This window comes from Stigmatopora nigra, chromosome 10 (assembly GCF_051989575.1).
Source record: "Stigmatopora nigra isolate UIUO_SnigA chromosome 10, RoL_Snig_1.1, whole genome shotgun sequence".
NCBI lineage: Eukaryota > Metazoa > Chordata > Actinopteri > Syngnathiformes > Syngnathidae > Stigmatopora > Stigmatopora nigra.
The window spans coordinates 4,018,832-4,038,618 of NC_135517.1; the positions used below are offsets into that span (position 1 = coordinate 4,018,832).

General features: G+C 41.5%; 5 protein-coding genes across 6 annotated transcripts; all 5 read right to left on the bottom strand.

Moving 5' to 3' along the window:
• Nucleotides 1-612: 612 nt before the first annotated feature.
• pxk (PX domain containing serine/threonine kinase) lies at nt 613-7,035 on the bottom strand. Its single transcript, XM_077726672.1, has 18 exons — nt 6,772-7,035; nt 5,760-5,810; nt 5,651-5,698; nt 4,636-4,822; nt 4,407-4,484; nt 4,263-4,336; nt 4,112-4,186; nt 3,934-4,038; nt 3,553-3,660; nt 3,315-3,479; nt 3,019-3,136; nt 2,866-2,944; nt 2,449-2,497; nt 2,301-2,378; nt 2,133-2,219; nt 1,997-2,060; nt 1,696-1,752; nt 613-1,078 (listed from the first exon to the last, which is right to left on the bottom strand). The coding sequence occupies exons 1-18, from the start codon at nt 6,874-6,876 to the stop codon at nt 903-905; spliced, it is 1,704 nt and encodes a 567-aa protein (XP_077582798.1). The 5' UTR covers nt 6,877-7,035; the 3' UTR covers nt 613-902.
• Nucleotides 7,036-7,383: 348 nt separating this feature from the next.
• On the bottom strand, nt 7,384-7,977 carry LOC144203279 (hydroxyacyl-thioester dehydratase type 2, mitochondrial-like). The gene has a single exon (XM_077726670.1). The coding sequence runs from the start codon at nt 7,975-7,977 to the stop codon at nt 7,543-7,545; it is 435 nt and encodes a 144-aa protein (XP_077582796.1). The 3' UTR covers nt 7,384-7,542.
• Nucleotides 7,897-9,758, bottom strand: rpp14 (ribonuclease P/MRP 14 subunit). The gene is made up of 6 exons (XM_077726671.1): nt 9,650-9,758; nt 8,976-9,089; nt 8,819-8,903; nt 8,667-8,743; nt 8,527-8,605; nt 7,897-8,045 (listed from the first exon to the last, which is right to left on the bottom strand). Exons 2-6 carry the CDS (start codon nt 9,059-9,061, stop codon nt 7,989-7,991), a joined length of 384 nt encoding a protein of 127 aa, XP_077582797.1. The 5' UTR covers nt 9,062-9,089; nt 9,650-9,758; the 3' UTR covers nt 7,897-7,988.
• Nucleotides 9,759-9,918: 160 nt separating this feature from the next.
• Nucleotides 9,919-13,751, bottom strand: LOC144203086 (monoacylglycerol lipase abhd6-B-like). Of its 2 annotated transcripts, XM_077726346.1 has the most exons (10): nt 13,567-13,751; nt 13,199-13,381; nt 12,377-12,549; nt 11,956-12,118; nt 11,757-11,870; nt 11,467-11,599; nt 10,938-11,095; nt 10,824-10,878; nt 10,580-10,680; nt 9,919-10,429 (listed from the first exon to the last, which is right to left on the bottom strand). In XM_077726346.1, the coding sequence occupies exons 3-10, from the start codon at nt 12,502-12,504 to the stop codon at nt 10,247-10,249; spliced, it is 1,035 nt and encodes a 344-aa protein (XP_077582472.1). In that variant the 5' UTR covers nt 12,505-12,549; nt 13,199-13,381; nt 13,567-13,751; the 3' UTR covers nt 9,919-10,246. The 2 variants fall into 2 exon arrangements, with proteins under 2 accessions (XP_077582472.1, XP_077582471.1); XM_077726345.1 differs by lacking the exon at nt 13,199-13,381 and having other exon boundaries at nt 13,567-13,747.
• A 319-nt stretch (nt 13,752-14,070) lies between these two features.
• On the bottom strand, nt 14,071-19,084 carry lmcd1 (LIM and cysteine-rich domains 1). The gene is made up of 6 exons (XM_077726347.1): nt 18,504-19,084; nt 16,917-16,993; nt 16,542-16,797; nt 15,532-15,786; nt 15,252-15,467; nt 14,071-15,040 (listed from the first exon to the last, which is right to left on the bottom strand). Exons 2-6 carry the CDS (start codon nt 16,991-16,993, stop codon nt 14,933-14,935), a joined length of 912 nt encoding a protein of 303 aa, XP_077582473.1. The 5' UTR covers nt 18,504-19,084; the 3' UTR covers nt 14,071-14,932.
• Nucleotides 19,085-19,787: the final 703 nt, after the last annotated feature.

The window sequence follows — 19,787 nt, forward strand, 5'->3', positions numbered from 1 at the left end:
GAAAAATACACAGCCCCTAATTTAATTTGGAGAAATTCACAATTTAATAAATTCGTTATTTCTCTGTATCTTTAAAAATAAGACTGTTAGCTGGAGCTTCATCTTGATCAGTCATAAAATTTGCATTAAAGTGCTGCAGAAGGAAAAGAGGGCGTGGCGTGAAAAGCAGCCAGCCAGAAACATTCAAACGATCCACCAAAAACATCTCGCAAAGCCTCATGGGAAATACATAATAGATTTATCGATAGGCACAAGGGCTGTTATATCCATAAATGGCACAATTAAATAATCATAATATGTTTAGAGAGGGTAAAATTGTGCTGAGGAGAAAATCTGGAATGGTTGTCAATTTTTGTAGTCAAAACAATGTGTTGTGTTTATAATGCAGTTGGGAAATAAATTTGGGAGATTAAAAAAATAGGGGGAGTTTTTGATTATATTTGAATACTGCATCTTTAATTTATTACTATTTCTTTTTATTTATTCAAATTTCAAATTATTTATTTGAATAAGTTGGCACTAACAAGATTTTACCAAATATATCATTTTACGCCTACTTTTTTCAGCAAATTGAAACTACAAAAAAATTAAAGAATAAAAAAACCGCATCTGTAATGTATTATCTTTTAAATATTTTCCCAACAAACTGGATTTGGATTTCCCAAAACACCAAACCATATTCAACCAAAATAAAAATGTGCATATATAATATAAAGATAAACATTTTTCTTTCTTCTTCTATATCTAAAGATGAAAATGACTCCCAAATATTTTCAATCTGAGGTAAGAATTTCAAGTTTGAGTTTGGGAATCTAGAAATTGCATTTCTATCAAAAAGAAGGGATTGGATTTGTAGAAAGCGAAAAAATAGCAAAAACAAGAAGAATAAACGGAAATTGTGGTTAGAAAACGGCTTGGCTGCGATCTACGGTGCTGGCCTTCTTAAGTTTGTCTTTGTTGAAGGCCTGTATGGAGCTCAGCAAGGCGGGGCGTCCTTTGGGGAGGGGTGTGGCCACAGGGGAGCAGGGGGAGGAGTCCAGAGTGGGTAGGGGAGGAGGTGGGGGAGGAAGAACATGACCTGAATGGACAAGAGGACCAATGAGAGAATAGAAGTAACAAATTGGCAGAGTGCAATTAAGCAAACAACCAAAATGGAAGGGGTGGGGAGTTGAAATCCTCTTTGTGCCATTGACAGTGATAGACGTCCAATCGTGGAAATTAAAACTCAAATGGCATCCACCCGTCTGTGCTCGTCAATGGCAGACCCAAAATGTTTAAAAAAAGTGCAGAGCAAAAATTTTAAAAGATAAAATGGAAGGTATAAAGGCAAATAAATAGAAGAGCGACATGCCGTGGCGAAAAAGCCCAAGCAGACGTAGAAACGCGTCACCATCGCCAACGTTAACGTGGGGGAGCAAAAGGGGGAAAGGCGGAGGAGAAAGGTTTACTTTACCCCAAGCACGAGGTCAGAACGAAGCATGCTCTACATTGGAGATGCACGGGATGAAGACAAAGAGAGAGACCACAATTCAATTAAAACACCAGTCGGACATCAATCCACAAACTGCCATTTTTGTTCTTTTTTTGCATCTTGGTGACCTCAGTTTAGCCGTCGGTGAGAGTTGTTGACACGAATGTCCGAGATAAAAATAAATAAAAAAGTTTAGTCTAAGAAGCAGCGAGGTAAAAACTCACCCGTGGGCGGCGGCGTGGGCGACGAGGGACACGTGGGTGGGGAACTGGCGCCCGAACCTGGAAAAGATTGACAATATTTGCTTCTTTTTGTCACAGTACCAAAGACCTGTGTTTTATCTTTTGGGTGAGAACGATATAGACGTTCAATCTATTTGAATTCAGAGGATTAGCAAAATTATTTGCATTATTTTTACAGTTTCTTCCATTTTTTTAAGTGTGTTCTTTTGCTTATCCAGTTCTTCAAGTCAATGAAATAACTGGACAGTGTCTATCGCTGTCCAAAATGGAAAAAAAAACCCACCAGAGTTATTGTTGTTTCGCACGGAGATGTCATCTTCATTTTCATACGTCGACTGTCTGCATTTCTATGAATAAAAACAAACCAAAAAAGCTTGTCACGTTGTTGCATTTGGATGTGAAGACAGAAAATGCTGCACCTTTCTGGCCAAAACCTTCCTCCTCTTCTTCTCCTCTTCAGATCCGTGATGGGATTGCGCTCGGGTCAGCCGGCGGTGCTGGTGCAGCTTAAAAAAAAAAAAGGAAAAAAAAAACAAATTTGAAAAAGGGATGTGGCGGTGGGATTCACCGAGTGTCCCTGAACGCACCATTTTCTGCTCCTCTTGAAGACGTTTTTCCAGCCGTTCCTTAGCGGCCTTCAGTGCTTCTTTCAGCCTGCCCGGAACCTGCACGCGAGCATGGGCAACTAGGCTTTAGGTCCAATTGGACGGGATGAGAAAAGTCGGCGTCATTTACCCTCATTTGTGTTTTCTCCGAGTGCTGTAGCGTCACGTCGGCGAACAGCCTGCAAAAAAATGTACAGTTATTGATTCTAAAAGAGGAAAATCCGGAAATTTAATTTACTTCTATACTCTTCATTTGAATTTGATCCTAAAACAGAAAGTCGGCACTCATCATTTACTTTTCTGGGCCACAAAAAATGAAGCGGCGGGCCAGTTTTGGCCCCCGGGCCGCCACTATGACATCTGTACTTGACATCTTGTGCTGTAAGTGGTCTCACTTGTAATCATTTAGAAAATATTTTCCCCAATTAAACGGCATAAACTGTCATTTATGATGTTCTGAAAAAATGTTTACTCACCAGAAAGGATCAAAGCTAAGGGAAAGAATATTTAAAATAATACTAATAATAATAATAATAAAAGAACTCACGGAGTCTGAATGATCTGCAAAAGTGTGGGCATCCCTGATTTGCAGGCCACGCTGGACAAGATGGACCGCAGCACCGATACTACAACAAAAAAATAAAATAAAAATCAGCAAAACCAGGCAAACCTCATACCAACACGACATTAGCTTACTCACCCACGGCGCCGTTACTGATGTCCCCAAAATCATCCACAGGGACGCTTTCGGGCGGTCGCCCACACGCCATCTCGTAGAGCAAATGGCCGAAGCAGAAGACGTCCATACTCTCCGTCGTCTACATACACAAATATGCCATTATCCCACATTTTAGTCGAAGTGTAGGCGCTAAGCTTAGCACTAGCCGCCAAAATATTCCAATGACAAATAACATGAAGATGAAAAAAAAAACATTTTAGACAATTTTTAGTCCAACGGCATCTCAACAAATCTCCAAATAATTTAGCCTTACGTACGTTAATCTTCCTAAAACGGGTAACGACAGGTCGCAGCGGCGAAGGAACTCCCAGAAGTCCGTTTTCTACGTCCGTCAGACGACAGGCGCCTCCTTGCTCCACAATCACGTTGGATGCGTGAAGGTGGCCGTAAAAAATGCCGCCGACGTGCAGGTGTCGCAGTCCCTGGGTGTACGTAGATGGGCGGAGTTTAGTGTGGGTGGGCGGAGTTGGCCAGGAGGCGAGATCGGCGACCTACCTCCAGTATCTGCCGACCGTACAGTCTGATTTGAGACGACTCCAGCGACTGAGACGGAGACTTCTTGGCGTTGCCGTATTTTTTCAGGTAGTTCTCCCTTGGCTTCACCTTTCAAAACACCATTGGGAAATATGTTATGCTACTGTGGCACCTTGACTTACAAAACATATATACTATAAGGCACACCCTCAAAAAATGACCCATTTAAAAAAAATTTCCATATATAAAGCACACTGGATTATAAGGCGCCCGGTCTATTTTGTAGAAAATTTCAGACTTTTATGTGCGACTTATAGTCGTGAAAATACAGTAGCTTCTATTTCTCCACAATGCTAGACTCTCATGCTGCGTTCAGGGGAAATCGTACATCGCGCAACTTGCCTTGCGGACGTGATCCCGCAGAGATCCGGCCTCGTTGAACGGTCGGATGAGGAGCGCCGAGGACTCGCTGGTGCTGGAGAACAAAAGCGGGCACAAGTAGGGACTCTGCAGAAGAAAAAAAAGGACAAACATTTAGCAACGGCGAGGACGTCCCGTCGCACACGGCAACCTTTCCCACCGAAATTCCGGCGAGGAGTTTCATGGCGGACTGCAGGTCTTTGTCGGACAAGAACTTGTCGGGGCCCAGGTCCACCTACGGGTAAGTAAACGGAGTGTTGAACGACGTTTGTTTCTCCCACGTTTTGGTGGAGCATGAAGGCAACACGGACCCAGCTGAGTAAACAGCGCTCCTTGGCTTCTTCTTTATTTTTCACCAAAAAATACTTCTTTCTGATCCTCCAACCTGTAGGAGGAACGTGGGCGTCATCCCGGCGCCCGGCAAGCACGCCGCTAGCAAGACGGCGGAGGCGTACCGACGTCTCGAAGGGGTTCCACAACCTCCCACTTGGGGTCCGAGCGGAAGAACATGGAGACTTGTTGCAGGGCAATCTCTGGGGGGGGGGGGGGATAAAAAAGGAATTCAATCTATCTATTTATTATTTATAAATGCTTATTAGTAAAACTATGTCAAATATGAATATTTAGATGATAAATGAATAATTTGCATACAAGCTCCGCCCCCCCAAAACAATAAAGAGCTACCTGTGTAATTTGCAGCGTAGTTGTTGGGGTCCAGAAACTTCTTGACGGGCAATGCGGCGCACAGCAAAGGATGCTGGGTAACGGCATCCAAGTAGGCCTGTAGGCCGCGCTGCCTCTCGGCAATGAACTCCCGATCCATGTTGCCGATCAGCTTCTTGGGCGGAAGGGGGAGCTGGATGCCGCACACCTGCCAAAAACGCTCTTTAACGAGGGATCCGACACCCCCGGAAACTCCGCCCAATTTAACTAACAGTATTAATCATATAAAAAATCTATTTGACCGAGGCAGGAAAAAAAGATTCCAGTTGTTGTGCACCAAAATGCAAACAAATTATTTTAAACAATGTACATATGACATAAATAAACGGATTGAGTTTATAAACATGCAATAAAATCAGCTATTTTAGTTGTTGTTTAGATTTGTTTGTTGGAAATTTAGTGTTTTGACTTCATGGTTTGTTTCAAGTGTCAAAAAAATAATATTTATTAATACATTTTTGCATAATATTTGTTTCATAATTCAGTTATATTAACCCACCAGTGTCTAAGGGGGAAAAAATTGGACGTCTATTGCCGTCAAAAGCCATTTTTGGGACGAACATCTTTTGCTAACGACCGCAACGCATACTCTGCAAATTTATGAAAGTGGGAAGGTTGTTGATGTGTTTTCTTAGACTTGGCGGTTGAAATGTGGAGATGTCAAATAAACAGTGATCCAGCTACCAGAAACGGGAAGTGAGTGGGGAAAAGCCTCAGCAAAAAGAAAACTGCGGTATCCTGTTCTGGGATCCTTGAAAGGTCGGTGGTTTCACATATTAATCACAGTTTGTTTGTTTTTGCACTTGCGCTGCTTCATGACGTCTATGAATGTGTATTTTCATTTTACGCAATATGATTTATGTTGAAATGGCGGCTTAAAAAATTGGTTTCACTTTCCATGACCGTTTTTGCACTCTAAATCGGAATTAAGAATTACTTTAATGTAAATTGTAGATTAAAAGACAAAAAAACTCACCGCTAGGCTGTTGTTGAGGACGTCAAAATCACTGTAGCGCCGGATGACCTACGTACACAAACGCCATTTAGTGGAAGCGGAGCTGTGATTGGTCGACTGGTGGGCCTACCTGCCAGGTGTTCTCTGAGGCCACGCCCCTTCGCACTCGGATGATGTACTCCTGTGTTGGTGAGAGGAAAACAGACAAAATTAGGTCTATATATTATTTCTTGAGCTTTTGTAATACCTTTACAACCTGAAAAAATACAATTCTGAAAAACCAAATTTAGAAAAATAAATACTTTTCACTTCTATCAAAAATATTTAGAATATACATCATCCCAAGGAAAAAGAATTAAGAATCTCATCATGGGATGATTATCATGGTTTGTATATCACAATCAATAGCAGCCAAAGAGTTAATGGTAGCAAGCAAATTATGCTAATTACAAAAAAACAAAACTGAAACTATATCAGTTATGACATTTCCTTAACCATACCATGTTAACGAAGCTTTCTGATTGGCTGTCATTAGTAGGCGTGCCGTTTATTTATTTATTTATTTTTTGTAAAACTGATAAGACATCATCACCCGCTTTGATTCCTTAAAAATGAAATCTCTGAATGAGAAAAACAAACAGCATGGCATCTGGCATTAGCATGCTAAGCTAGCTGTCAGCCTCAGCTGATCCCAGGCGGAATCTTGTCAACAACAAACCAGCCAGACCCTGCGTCCATCATCGGACAAGGGACATATAATACAAAACACGTCATTTTCTTTATGTTACGTTCACGGTCCATGTCGAATGTGTGTAATAACCGCCTAATAAAGCAGGAAGAATTTGCGCCAATCAGAAATCAATGGGCCGCAAGTCACTATCGCCACTAAAAGTCCTCTCGATTTGCTAAGAGAAGCTTCCGGGAAATTGCTTCATGACTGGCGGTAATTCAACCGCAAAAAAAACTCATGCGCAGCAGGGGGGCGCTTTTTTCCACGATAATAATCAGAAAATTCTGCCACAAACACCCGTTGTCGACAACGGAACTACTGCCGGGCGCTCGTCCGAGCTGGACGCCGACTTGCCCTACGCAAGACCCGCATACCCGGCTGAGTCGTACCGGTAAGGAAAGGTGAGGCTCACCGTGTGGGACTGCAGGTTCTGGCTGGCTTCGATAGTGGCCGTCAGTGGGACCGTGTCGTCCAGCAGCGGCGGCCGGCCTGGAGTCGGCTTCGCCAGGAAAGCCATCCCGGATTTCGGGAGGAGGGTAGCCGGGGAAAGTACGCGTCGGACGCCCTAGGTTAGTCGCGTGTCGTCGCCGTGGATGAAGAACTGGAGCCCCGCTAGTGAGAGCCAGCAGTTTCGCTTCAGCGTAATGAGGAGTCAAGCCTTCTTCTTCGGGTGAGATGGAGCGACCAAGCTGGGAAGGTGATTTACCGCCACCTAGAGGAATAAGATATATTTAATTTAACCTATCCATCAAATTTTAGACGCATTTTGCAAAATGTGCTTTTTGTTCCTTTTGACTCAAACAAATGAAATACAAAGTAAACAAGATTGAATTTCTGCAAATATAAGCTACATTTCAGTTTGCAAAATATTTATATAACAAAAAAGGTCTATGTTAAAGTAAAATATTTTATTTTAAGCACCTAACCTTTTAGCTACGAGTTGCTATGTATATGTATGATTGTTTATGTAATTAAGAGAATATTGACTCTTTTGTATTTAAGAAATGATCACTAAACTCAAAGAAAACATTTACATTTCCTATTTTTATTAACAACAAAAATGAAAAGAGCGGCTACCAAAGGTCTTATTTCCAATTTGTCCATAGGCCCTCACCTAATAAAGAACACGTGACCTCACCAAACAAAGAACAACGGTCGATGACGAGCAAAGACTTTCTCGGCGTCACTCAACCGACGGCTTCTCGGGCATCCTCACGGTCACCTCTCCCTCCATCACCACTTTGTCGCGGACCGAGCAGGTGACGGCGACAGAGGCGAAGGACATCTTGACCTTGCGCACCTCGGCCTCGGCCACCACCTGCTCGCCCAGAAAGAGCGGCGCCGGGAAGCGGATGTCCTGGCGCAGGAGCACGCATCCGGGGAAGTGGACGCCCAGCACGGCCGAGATCAGCCCGTTGACCAGGACCCCGTGCACTATCGGCTTCCCGAAGGCCGTGCCGGCGGCGTAGGCGGCGTCCAGGTGGAGCGGGTTGCGGTCGCCCGTCAGCTCGGCGAAGAGTTCCACGTGGCGGGCCTCGAAGACTTTGGTGAGGGAGACACGCCGGCCTACGTGGAGTCTGGCCGCCGCCACGACAGGGACTGGGACGCGGCGCCACATCGTCGATGGCGTCAGTCCAGCTTGAGCTCGCGGCTGTTAGCCGTTAGCGATAGCAGGAATGGCGACACCTGAGGGGACCATTTGGACACTTATCTTATATCTTATTATTAAAATACAGGGGAACATTTAAATGTTGCCCTTTTTCCATTGAGTTATAAACCACATTAATAAAAAAAGAATAGTTTTTAGCTTTTTAGGTATTGTTTCATTTTATTACTACTTTGACAGATTGTGATGCTAAAATTGATCCAAATCAGTAGAAAATCTAATTTATATATTCAACACCTTTTACACACTTTTTATGAATTTATGAAGGAAATTATTGTTGTTAAAATCATTAAAATAAATAAATAAACCATTAAATGACTATTTTAGCGGCAAATCTTGTTTTCTAAATGACTTATATTCTCAAAAGATGGAAAAAATGTTTTTTTTTCACTTTTTTGTATAGATATTTTTTTCCTTGTGTAATTTTTCCATGTATCATAAAAAAGGGGAAAAAAAACAGTATAGCACATTTTTGATTATCTAACAAACTTTTTGCCATACCAGCAACACTCGAAAGGCGCAGGTCCGCCCATAGTATTGGCCAGAAAGGGTCAGCGAGCTCCACAGCTTCACCAAATCACTATAAAAGGAAAAGTATATGAAACAAAAGTCGCATTTTAGAAACACTTGGGTGTGCTCACCTTTTGGGCACACGCAGGAAAGCAGTGAGAGTATTTTCATTGTATTTCAGGACATCAAACTGCACTGCTGCGCCCACCTAAAGTTCATAAATACACATTTTTTTTCCCTGCTCAAGTTCGGAACTTGATTAAAAAAAATAATAATACGAGACCTCTCCGTGGAGATTCCTCAATCCGCTGATGATAAACTGCTTAAAGTCAACCGCGATCAAATTGATGGATTTGTCCTCCAACACGCTTGAAGAACAAGACAAGAAATGTATTAGTCATTTATCAATTTGAATGCAGTTGAGAGCACGTTTGACTTACAGTTTGACTTTCATGTACTGATATGGTGCAGCATTCTTCAACACGATCCTTTGGAAAACAGGAAAGTCTTCGCTCTTGGGATTCATTCTTTTTTTAATTAAAAAAATGACGAATCTGCCAAACGTAAACGATAGTCTTAAAACGTCTACGTTAAGTGCATCAATGTAATAACCCAGCAGCCACTGTAGTTTTTGAACAGTATATTCTGTGTATTTAGTTTAAGTTGTTTGAATGTTTAAATGGAAACAGTATATTCTGTACATTTTGTTTTATGATGCTTAAATGTTTAAATGGATCACATCATATTATTTTATGGAGTTAACGACTAGCTGCAAGCTCCTACATTTAATTTGACGAAAGTGCACCAGTGCGTCACAATAGTCCATTGGCTGAGGATTAGCAGTGGAAATTAAACATTGCAACGTACACGTTTTTTTTATGGTTTTGTCAATGCTATTAACTGTTTTCAACTATATATATAAAAAAAAGAAGATAACCAGCCTAAACAACCTATGATTAAGGCACAATTGTGTTTATCGCCAATGTCATAACAAACTGAATCAAAAGCGAGGCCAGATAGTAGATACAAGCGACATTTGGCACAAATTAAATTTATAATTTGGAAAGTTTCCATTTCTGGAAGTTAAAACGGGGTTTTATGTGGATAAACCTACCTGCGCTGGTTACGTTCGCATGGTTCAATGACGTTTGTTTCAAAATCTCACATGTGCGGTTCTCTTCTTCGTGATAGGTAATCGTAAGCACTGAGCAACACCGCCCCTATCGTCCATGTCTAAAACTGACACGACTAAAAAATAAACAGTTTGGATTTGTGGATGTATTCAAACTAATTAAAGTGGGAGAATATAATTCTGATTGTATCTTTTATATTCTTTTATACACACATGGAATTGTTTTTAATGAACAATGAAGAAACTTAAAATTTTCAGTGAAATAACTTTTATGTGCTTTTTTTAATACTGTGCTTTCAATGTGTCATTGCCAGCCAGTGACAGTGCCAGACAACCATCGAACATCCACGATTATCAATGGCTGCGAGTTGGGTACACTATAAAATAATTTAAGCATCGAGTACTGAATAAAACATAAATGTTCGTAAAACATTTTTTGTGCCATTGATATAAACTCACTCAGTTTTGGGACATTCCACCATTCATTCAAACGAGAATATGCCTAAAATATTTTCACCGAGTGCGTTTTCATAAAATAATTTGCTATAAATGTGTAATTTATGCTATTTGAAATGCATTTCAGGAAGATTTTTTCACAGCGTCCTTGTCGCCAACTTTCTGCGCAGAGAGGAATTCCATGACGAGTTGCGCCGCCATTCTAGGTCTTTCCAGCGCGATGGTGTGGCCACAGTCATCCAATAAACAGAGCTGACTTTGGGGAATCGCCGTCTTAAGCGCCGATGCTCCGGAAACATCCAAAACCTGGAAAATGACAAGCACATGAGGAAAATACAGAAGCGGTTAAGGCTAATTTTTGCATCCTAGTAACCCGCCCACATTGCCCATACTAAATTCTCCTTTGACGTTAATAGTTGTCAATAAAGATTTTGTTTTCAAAAAAACATTTGTCACCTTGTCTTGCTTCCCCCAAATGACTTGCAGGGGCGACGTGATGGAATGAAGACTTTCTTGCAACGAATATCGAGAATTTTCCTCGACTAGTGCCATAAACACTACAAATGCACAAAGATACACACACAGAAAGTTATATACACAAAAATACAGTTACACAATACAAATGTGTGCAGTTATATATTCATAAATTGGCAACCCAGACCTGAATACACAACAAAAACCGAATTGCATTTGAACTCACATTCTCTGTAGAAGCGGTTGTGCCCTAGCCTGTTGTGCAGAAGGCCTCGCAGCACCTGTCAACAAAAACAATAATAATTCTGTTTCCTGCGAGAGGCGGCGACCATTTTTCAACCTGCTTGGGAAGATGGAGAGTCTTGTGACAGCAAAGGCGCAACATGTCCTCCAGTTCCCGGTCTGTAGATGGGATGAGAGGGATGGAATATTCATCTGGGTTCTTCTCCATCTCCCTTAGGCGGACAATGAACTCTGTTTCGGTAGGATATACCAAACCTGTGGGGCAGAGGGAAACTATTATATTGCTCCGAATTGTTCCAAAAAAACAAACAAAAAATATTCTGCAATATTACATTGCACAATTCTCGTATTGATTCAAAATCCATCTGAAATGGTCTTTTTTTTGAGGAAATAAACAATATGTGGCTGCACTTCCACTCTTGTCCACTAGTTTCCCTGCCGCTGTTTCACACTTCTAAATTGAATACGTTATTTGTTGTCTTTTGTCCGTATGGTGGTTAGTAAATACGTTAAAAATAAATAAATAAACAAATCATTCTACAATGACAGCTGTATTTTGTTCAAACAAAACAAAAACATGTTCATTGTAGTACTGAATATGAAACGAATGGCAGCGACAGCTTTACCTGACGGACACATCAAGGTGACGCCGGACAGTTGCGCCGGGTAAGTGGCGGCGTACACCCCTGCCACATTGCCCCCCATGGACGTTCCTGCCAGGTGGAAGGGTCTCTTGTCCAAACCCACGCTTTGCACAAACTATACAGATGAGTGATTATCATTGTTAATATTATATTAAAAGCATATGCTGACATTAACTGCAATGAGTGTCCAATTCATTTGAAGTGGTGAGAAACAATGTATTTTTAGATAAATAAAAAATAATATCCTGTATCCAAAGGTTCTAGTAGCGCACCTGATGAATACGCTCCACCTGCCCCCGAACCCCATAGTCGTGGGGTCCGGTACGGCTAGTCCCCTCGTGTCCCGGCATGTCCACGCACAGTACGTGCTGCTCCGTGGGGAGATACTGGTGAGGAAGCACAGGGAACAAGAGGAGCGGCCGTCAAGACGACATCAACAACTTATTAAAGGAGAATGGAAGACAAGGAGACCTTGACGAAGGGCAACCACATGTCTTTGGAGGCGGAGAAGCCATGCAGCAGCAGCAAGGAAGGCGTGTCTCCCCCTGGTTGCCCGCGGCAGAAATAGCAGAAGCGGTAGCCGTCGTCGCCATACGAGTAGCGGATGGTAAGACCCAGCTTTAAGCGCATCCACCTGCAACAAGACCATTTAAAAAGGAAAAGAAAAACAAACTGTCATTCTTGGTTTGGGTACCAACCGCACCCTCTTGTGGGGGTAAGCCGTACTGAAAGGGAATGAGTGTTTTTTTTTCTTTTTTTCCCCCCAAAATGAAACCATTATTTGGTGATTATTTTTTTAAGTTATTGACGGGTGATGACTTCATAATGCCAAAAGGGCCTGATATGTGGATTCTGAAGAACTGGAATGGACGTGGAATGTGAGTGGACTCACCAGTTGTAAGCCCGGATGATCAAACTGGGCCAGATCCACGTGGCCGTCAAGAAGGTCAAAACGGGGAGGGCCAGTACGGAGGCCGCAAGCGCCGCCAGAGTCGTCAACCCCGCCACGCTCGCCTCCATCGCCGTCAACGATTCAAAACGTCCCAAAGGGCTCCAATCTTGCACCTAAACACATTTCACATAACCTTATTAACCAGTGATGCCCTCTGTTTTTTCTTCTCATTTTTAATAGTTGACATCTTTTAAATGTCAACACAATATTTCATGAGTGAATTGACTACTTATCCACCAGTACTCTACATTAGCAAGCGTTAGCTTAGCGGGAGTGAACGTGTTAGCTTAGCGGGAGCTAAATCGTTAGCTTAGCGAGGGTTAACTCGTTTACCAAGTTCAGTACTTTCACTTATTCATTTGGGGTCAACAAACAACCCCTTTTGTAAATGCAGTTGAAGTGAAATTGGCCAACTACTGACATGGACCGTTTTTTTTTTACTGGCATCAATTGAAACCGTGACATTATAATTGGGCATGCATCATTTAAAGGGTAAGTATTGAACACTCGCTGCTATTTGCCATAAAATTAGCCATGACTCAGCAGAACCACAAAAGTTTCATAAACCAAATCAATTTTTAACGCTTATTCGCTAGTCGTTAAACATTTATTCGTGAACTTGTTCCCTGCCACAATGCCAGGCGTCCTATTCTCATTTAATTGGACATCTATCCCCGTTCAAGGTAGCCAATCAGAACCTGTGAGACTCAAAAATGGATTGACCTCGAATTGACACCTGATTCAAAATGTTAGTCAACTTACCTTTGCTTTCTTCCCAATAAGAAATGGATCTTCACTGTCAATTTGACTATAAATGTCTTTAGAACTCTTCAGTTTTGCCGCTCAGGCAAACTTTAATCAATACTTGGGTCCAAGTTACGTAGCCTTGAGTTTCCATTCGGGGCAAAGGTACTACGACGTAATTACGTCATCAGGAACGTACCTCTACATCAATCGGAAAAGGTGGACATGATTTTGGCAAGACTTGAAATACAGACTATGACGTTCATGTTACTTGACAGTTTGATAAGAGATAAGTCGAGCAATTCATGAGGTCACTAAATGTTTAGTTTTACAGCAAATGGTCGCTTTTTTCATAGAAATATAGTGACGGCAATGAGGTTACTTACCTGGCTGTTTGGCTCAATTGGACGAGTCAGCGGATAATTCAGACGTTGTTGTCTTGCTGCATTGGGTCTTTTATTTCTCTTCCTCTTTCCACCAAAAGCTCAAGCGCCTTTTATCCTCAATTAAAGGGGAAGTACAAAAGACGTGATACATTCAGGGGCAATGGGAAATCCGACAGAAATCACCGGTGTGGCTTCTTTTGGTGGATTCAGTGGTAGAATTCTTGCAATAAAGATAAGACAGAAATGTAAATCCGAATTTTGTAGAAAAAACTTCCTGAATTTTCCCCCAAAATATTATTTTATTATTAGAAAGCACTTCATATCCAATCTGTTTAAAGTGGTTGTGAAAGAGCTGAAGTTTTCTGTTGTATTTTTACTTTAAGTATGATTCAATCCATAATAACATTTAATACATTACCTGAATAGAGATCAAAAGGTTCCTGGAGGATTAAAAGCAAATCAAAATAACAAAAAGGCGAAAAAGTCATTCAAGTTCAAGTTATTCAATCGCACACCACTAGTGGAAGGCCGCGTAATTACACGACTAATAATTAATCACGCTGAGTTCACAGAAAGTTCGAAAACTGAGTTTCTCGCATTCTCTTGTTAGCACGCCGTTTTATTTTATTCTAATAAATAATCATAAAAGTTGGTATAGATATTAAACTACACATGGTTTAAAGAAAACGTGTGGGAACTGTCTTTCTCCACATGAGGGCGCTACAATCTCAACCTAAGACTAGAGGGTGGTTGAAAGTCCGAGTGCGAGAAAAGGCAAGTAAATGTTTCATTTGGGAGCCAAAAGACCTCCTAAACGAGCGTTTGTTTGGTAGCTGACGTAAGTTCTAAAGAACGCCTTGTAAAAAGATGACATTCCTAAAAGAAATGTCATACTTGTATCCCATTTTCCTTGGGATTCTTATTTTTAACCTTCCAGTACAAATAGATAAGTTATTGCCTTCAAAAAAAGTTGCCCATTTTTGTTCCTTCTTGATAAAAACATGTTTAACCCCTTTATGCCCGAATCACCAGTGAATAAATGTAAACAATAACAGCCTTTTCACATGCAAAATTTGTTGTTTATTTGTTCATAATTTTTTTGAATTTAAATTGAATTAGCACAGGTTTGTTCATTCGCTGCCGACCCTCCAACTTAATACAGATTGGACGTTTGGTGCCAATTACGAGTTAAACGCAGTCGGGGGAGCTCGTCCATTTTTGGAGCGTTAACGTGAAAATATGAGCTCATTACAACATCTGGCCGCTGCCGATTTACGAGACGATAAATCAACCCGGCACCTTTTGGGCCTTCAAAATAAAAGCAAAGGTAAGCGTGGACACACGAGCCGAAAAGGGCCCACGCGTGTCAATGTTGGCAAGGCGTGTCCAAGCTTTGGCCGCATTTCCAACAACAGAAATGTTGATGATGCCACGCGTGGCCATCTTGAGTGTGGAAAGAGTCGCTGAAAATCAGCTGGAAATAAAAAATATATAAAAAAGGTTGTTTAAAATAATGAAGATGTGAAAAAAGCAATAAAGCCCCATACAAATAAAGTTGAATGACAATAAAGGCATTCAATTCAATACGAATAATCATTATCGCTCGATGACTGAACAAAACGTGCTAATACGGCGCATTAGTGGTGGAAAAAGAGAAGACGGTGAGTAAAATGGTAGTGACCCACCTCATCACAGCCGGAGCAGCGTGGCCGAATACTCTGGCAGTAATGGCGTCCGCACAGCAGCTTCCCACGGGCCCAGAAGTAGACCAGGTCCACCAATCCCTGTCCGCACTGGGCGCAGGCGAAACAGGCCGGGTGCCACATGGCGTGGGGGCCGGCGCGCTGGGCGAAAACGGCCGGGCTCTCCGGCGATGCCTCGCCGCCGCACCCAGAGCAACTCTGAGAAAAAGAGAAAAAATTGGGGAAATATATATATTTTTAAAGGCGCCAATGCTACACTTACGTATGTAGGGTCAGTGTCTGGGGCGGGCAATATGGGTAGGGCGACTAGGCCCACGCCCATGGCTTCGGCTTTGTAGCGGCGTACGAAGAGCTCCATGTCGGCCCGCTGGCGGTCGTTGTCCAGGCTACGGCACGCCGCCAGGTCTTGGTCATAAGCGGGGAGCTGGAGGAGGAGACGCCTGCGCCGCAGCGAGGCCCCACCTGTGCCCGAGACTGGACGCTGGCTCTCGGGGATCAGCTCCATGTAGCGCTTAGCCTAAAAAAAATAATGAAAAAAATATTAAAAATTTAAAAAATGGCAGCTCATGTCATTGTGCCCTGTGATTGGCTGACTAGGGCATTCCCCGCACAGTTGGCTGGGATAGGCTCCGGCACCCCCCAAACATCCTCTTAATTTGTGTGATTTATGTGGTATTTTGGTGATTTATTTTTCCAAAGTGTAATTTTCCTGTTCCAATTTGTTGTTTCCTGATCAAATTTGGTTAAGCCAGATCTTAATATTTCCTATTTATGAGTTATGGGAAAGACAAATTGTAGTTTGCAGTTGTTTTTGCAAGCTATGGTGATGATTAGAGCTCATGATTTCAGATGTGAAGCTCCGCGATGGTAAAAGTGGGCGTGGCCTTGCCCCTGACTTTTCCCTGAATGCAAAAAGGAAACCCCGCCTTGCTTCCCCACTAATCACGTTCAGCGTTGCCCTTCGCCAAACCCGAAACAGACGTGATTTTTATTTTTAAATTGGAAACAGACGCCCAAGGCCCCCCGCTTTTAAGCCTCTATTTCCCTGGAACTCAGTGGAATAACCAAAATGTAATAAAAATGTTTACAAAAAATATAACATTATAAATCATGGATTTAAATGAAAAGAATATGTGTATGTGTGTATATGTGTATATATGTGTATATGTGTGTATATGTGTATTTATGTGTATTTATGCGTATATATGTGTATTTGTGTTATATGTGTATATATATGTATAGATATATACATATAGAGTCCGGTGTAAGTACCAGTTGGTGGTCGAGTTCGGCCGGCGCCCAATCGTAGGTGAGGGTGCTGAAAGTGGGGTCCTTGCCCGACACCACGGGCATGGTCACGATCATGCGGTTCCTCTTGTATAGGCGCAGGTCGCCGTCCCCTTTGACCTTGGCCGTCAGGTGGGCACAGGGCGAGTCGGCCAACAGGCGCCCCATTCGTTGGTCGTCGGCCGAGTGGTCGCCGTGGGCGTGGTCGGCCACGCTGCAGCCGCACGCCATGCAAGCTTTTCTGAAAAACGAAAAAGTTCATAGAGTTCTCTGCCAAACCCAAACACACACTGATTTTTTCTACTGTTTTGACGGCCAGTGCCGTCAATGAGAGTGGCCTAATGAGGGTGACGGACTGACCTCCAAGAATGTGGCTGTAGACCAGAGCAGGCGTCCTTACAAAGAAGGCAACGAGGTGCAGGGGACTCAGTCGACATCTAAAAAAAAAAGGGAAAACAAGAGCCTCTACTTAAGAAAAACCCATTCATTTTGTAAGTAGAAGTGCCACAAGTTGACTTTGTACTTTATACTTTTGACTTTAATGATGAGTGATGAGTATGTTAATACTTTAGTCCTTTTTTCTGTTTGTGTTTTATATGTACTGTTAACGGATGCACTTTTTTATATGTATCCTATCTTGTGCTAATCTGTCAAATTTTTAAAGTCAATATGGCCCCCGGGCCCAAAAGTTTGCCAACCCCTGTTGTAGATCTATAAAAACTACTCAGGGTTTTGATCCGGTTCACTTAAACCAATTAAAAAATAAAAAAAATCTAGATTTTAGATCTAAAATGGTCTGGCCCCATTGCCATCACCCAAAAAAACACAGTATGAAATGTTTTTATCATTTAGTCAGTATTTCCTCCCTTTTTAAATATTTGATTCCAACATAAACGGGCAAAGGAATCTTGGCAAAAATAATGGGTCACTAGCCCACCACGAATAACAACAGAGATAAAGCTCAGGAGGCGACGAACGGACGCCGACTAAATTTAGAAAGCGCAACAAGAGGCGCCGCCGGGCTGGACTCGAGGTAACGTCAACGTGACGGAAAAAAGCGGGAAAAGCCTTGTGTTGTGTCGCGTCCATTTTTGGTCGCCTCGCGTTTTGCGCGTCACCTGATATTTTAGGCGTTGTTAAAAAAAAAAAAACATCTGGGCACCATCGCCGCTGGGCTAAATTTGTCGCTGGCACCCCGTGCGCGTGATAAAAGCTTTGCACCCGTGTTATGACGGGTCGCCGGGATACGTTAAGCTCCCGACAGGTGACACTGATCCGGCAGGTGATCCCTAGTTAAGTTGGTGTATCATTGTTGTTTGACAGCTAAGGTTGAATTTAATGGCCACCATTGATTGACAGCTTTAAAAGTTCAAAAGCAAAAAGGCAAAAACTGGAAGGATTGGAAACACAAACAAGGAGCAAAAATGTGAAAAAAATGCAAAATATAACAAAAAAGATACAAACCTTTTGAGAAAAAAATGTCAAAACGTTAGGTTAAAAGTAAATAAGTGCTTAAAAAAGTAAAAAAGTGCTTACAAAATGTAAACTTGATTAAAACTGCCCAAAAAATTGAAATACCATTAAAAAATGAGGTAAAACACTGAGCTAAAAATTCAAGAAAAAGTAAATATTCATCAAAATTAAAAAATATATAATTAAAAAAAAACATTTCTTTCATTTACCCTAGAAGACTATGAAACTACATAAAATTAGTATGTAAAAAAAACTCAATAGCGAAAAAAAAGAGTAAATAAAAATACAAATCTAGATGCTAAATAGGCTTACTTTTCAGGTTGTCTTTGATTTACCCTTGAAGACCAACTAAATCCACAAAAAGTACATTTATAAAAAATCAAAACATAAGGAATCAACACTTCATTTTTTCCCACTTGAAGCTCTTTCCAAAAAACGATATAAATTTAAGAATGAAAACAAGGGATGTCCTACCTTGTGGTCTTGAGCTGTCTTGACTTGGATTTCTGGGAAATTCCTGGCTTGTCAGTCCCACTTCCTGCTCTGACCCCCCCAAAAAACAAACAAAATACACGCACACACACACAAAAAAGACAGGAACGGGCAAGCTTCCACTTCTCTCTCCTCTTCTCATCTGGTGCCGTGGCCTGGCGCTGCAGGAATGCGTTTCCTAGCGACTCCCAATGCATTGTGGGACGTTCCCCAACCAATGGAAAGGTTGCAAATCCCTCCTCCTCTTTCCTCCTGGGTGGAGGTAATAACCACCATGCTTTGTACTTCCCTTCGGCGAGTCGCTCTTGCCAACCTGCGTGATGAAAACTTCAAAGTCAGTAGAAAATGTGATTAAAATGCTTTGTTTTCTCTCTCAGGTGGATTTTCAAACTAGATCAAGGGTGGGCAAACCTTTGGGTCCAGATACGATACATGTAAAAAAGTGCATCCGTTAAGAGTAGATATGAAACATAAACAGGAAAAAAGGACTATAGTATTAACATACTCATCATTAAAGTAAAAAGTATTAAGTACAAAGTCAAGTAAAAAGGAATGTATTAAGAAATATTAAAATGTCATTTAAAAAAAAAGGTAGAAGGGCAGTAAAACACAAAAAACAAATAAGAGTGGACAGAGCTACGGCGCCATCTTGGGGGGAAAAAATCATAACAAATATGTAATAAGAAAAAATGATAACACCACCAAGAAAAATCCTCCTTAGTTTTGGTTACTTTCTGTCTAAAAAAAGTAACCCATATTACAAAGCATAAAACAGAACTAAGCTCCACCCCTAAAAAGTCATCTGAGGACTTAATAGTTGGTTGTTGCCCTGCGGAAACGGCGGCGACCAATAATATGAGGAGTATGGAACTTGTGGTTTACCGCGTGTGTGCACATAATTGCCAATGACACACACACAAAAGAACACAGTTCAATTCTAGAAAAGATTACGTTTTTAACATTCATAAATTATATTGCTGTAATTGCAAAACAATGCTGCTCCTGTTTTTTTTAGACTTTGCTGTTAATTGCTAATTGCATGCTATTTCATAAAGTGGTTTCTATGTGAGTCTAGCACCACCTTGAGGTCATGTATATAGAACTTTGTTTTAGTAGTTTTAAAAAAATGTTAATTAGCAAAATTGTTTTTTGGATAAGAACCATTTTAAGCTGAAATATTTAAACGTTCAGACCCAAAAAGATGAATTTAAAGTACAAATGCTAACTTTGTAGGATTTCTTTGGGGTTTTTGCAACACCCAAATAT

Excerpts from the sequence above, each read along its gene's own strand:
- lmcd1 (XM_077726347.1), bottom strand. The coding sequence starts at position 16,993 with ATGTCGACTGAGTCCCCTGCACCTCGTTGCCTTCTTTGTAAGGACGCC. Across the intron at positions 15,468-15,531 it reads CAGACACTGACCCTACATAC|AGTTGCTCTGGGTGCGGCGG; the intron begins GTAAGTGTAGCA and ends TCTTTTTCTCAG. Across the intron at positions 15,041-15,251 it reads GCTGCTCCGGCTGTGATGAG|CTGATTTTCAGCGACTCTTT; the intron begins GTGGGTCACTAC and ends TTTTATTTCCAG.
- LOC144203086 (XM_077726346.1), bottom strand. The coding sequence starts at position 12,504 with ATGGAGGCGAGCGTGGCGGGGTTGACGACTCTGGCGGCGCTTGCGGCC. Across the intron at positions 11,600-11,756 it reads AGGTGGAGCGTATTCATCAG|TTTGTGCAAAGCGTGGGTTT; the intron begins GTGCGCTACTAG and ends TCATCTGTATAG. Across the intron at positions 10,430-10,579 it reads TTTGGGGGAAGCAAGACAAG|GTTTTGGATGTTTCCGGAGC; the intron begins GTGACAAATGTT and ends GTCATTTTCCAG.
- LOC144203279 (XM_077726670.1), bottom strand. The coding sequence starts at position 7,977 with ATGTGGCGCCGCGTCCCAGTCCCTGTCGTGGCGGCGGCCAGACTCCAC.
- rpp14 (XM_077726671.1), bottom strand. The coding sequence starts at position 9,061 with ATGAATCCCAAGAGCGAAGACTTTCCTGTTTTCCAAAGGATCGTGTTG. Across the intron at positions 8,904-8,975 it reads CAGTACATGAAAGTCAAACT|CGTGTTGGAGGACAAATCCA; the intron begins GTAAGTCAAACG and ends TTGTTCTTCAAG. Across the intron at positions 8,606-8,666 it reads TTCCTGCGTGTGCCCAAAAG|TGATTTGGTGAAGCTGTGGA; the intron begins GTGAGCACACCC and ends TTCCTTTTATAG.
- pxk (XM_077726672.1), bottom strand. The coding sequence starts at position 6,876 with ATGGCTTTCCTGGCGAAGCCGACTCCAGGCCGGCCGCCGCTGCTGGAC. Across the intron at positions 5,811-6,771 it reads AGAACCTGCAGTCCCACACG|GAGTACATCATCCGAGTGCG; the intron begins GTGAGCCTCACC and ends TCACCAACACAG. Across the intron at positions 2,379-2,448 it reads CGGAGAAAACACAAATGAGG|GTTCCGGGCAGGCTGAAAGA; the intron begins GTAAATGACGCC and ends GCTCGCGTGCAG.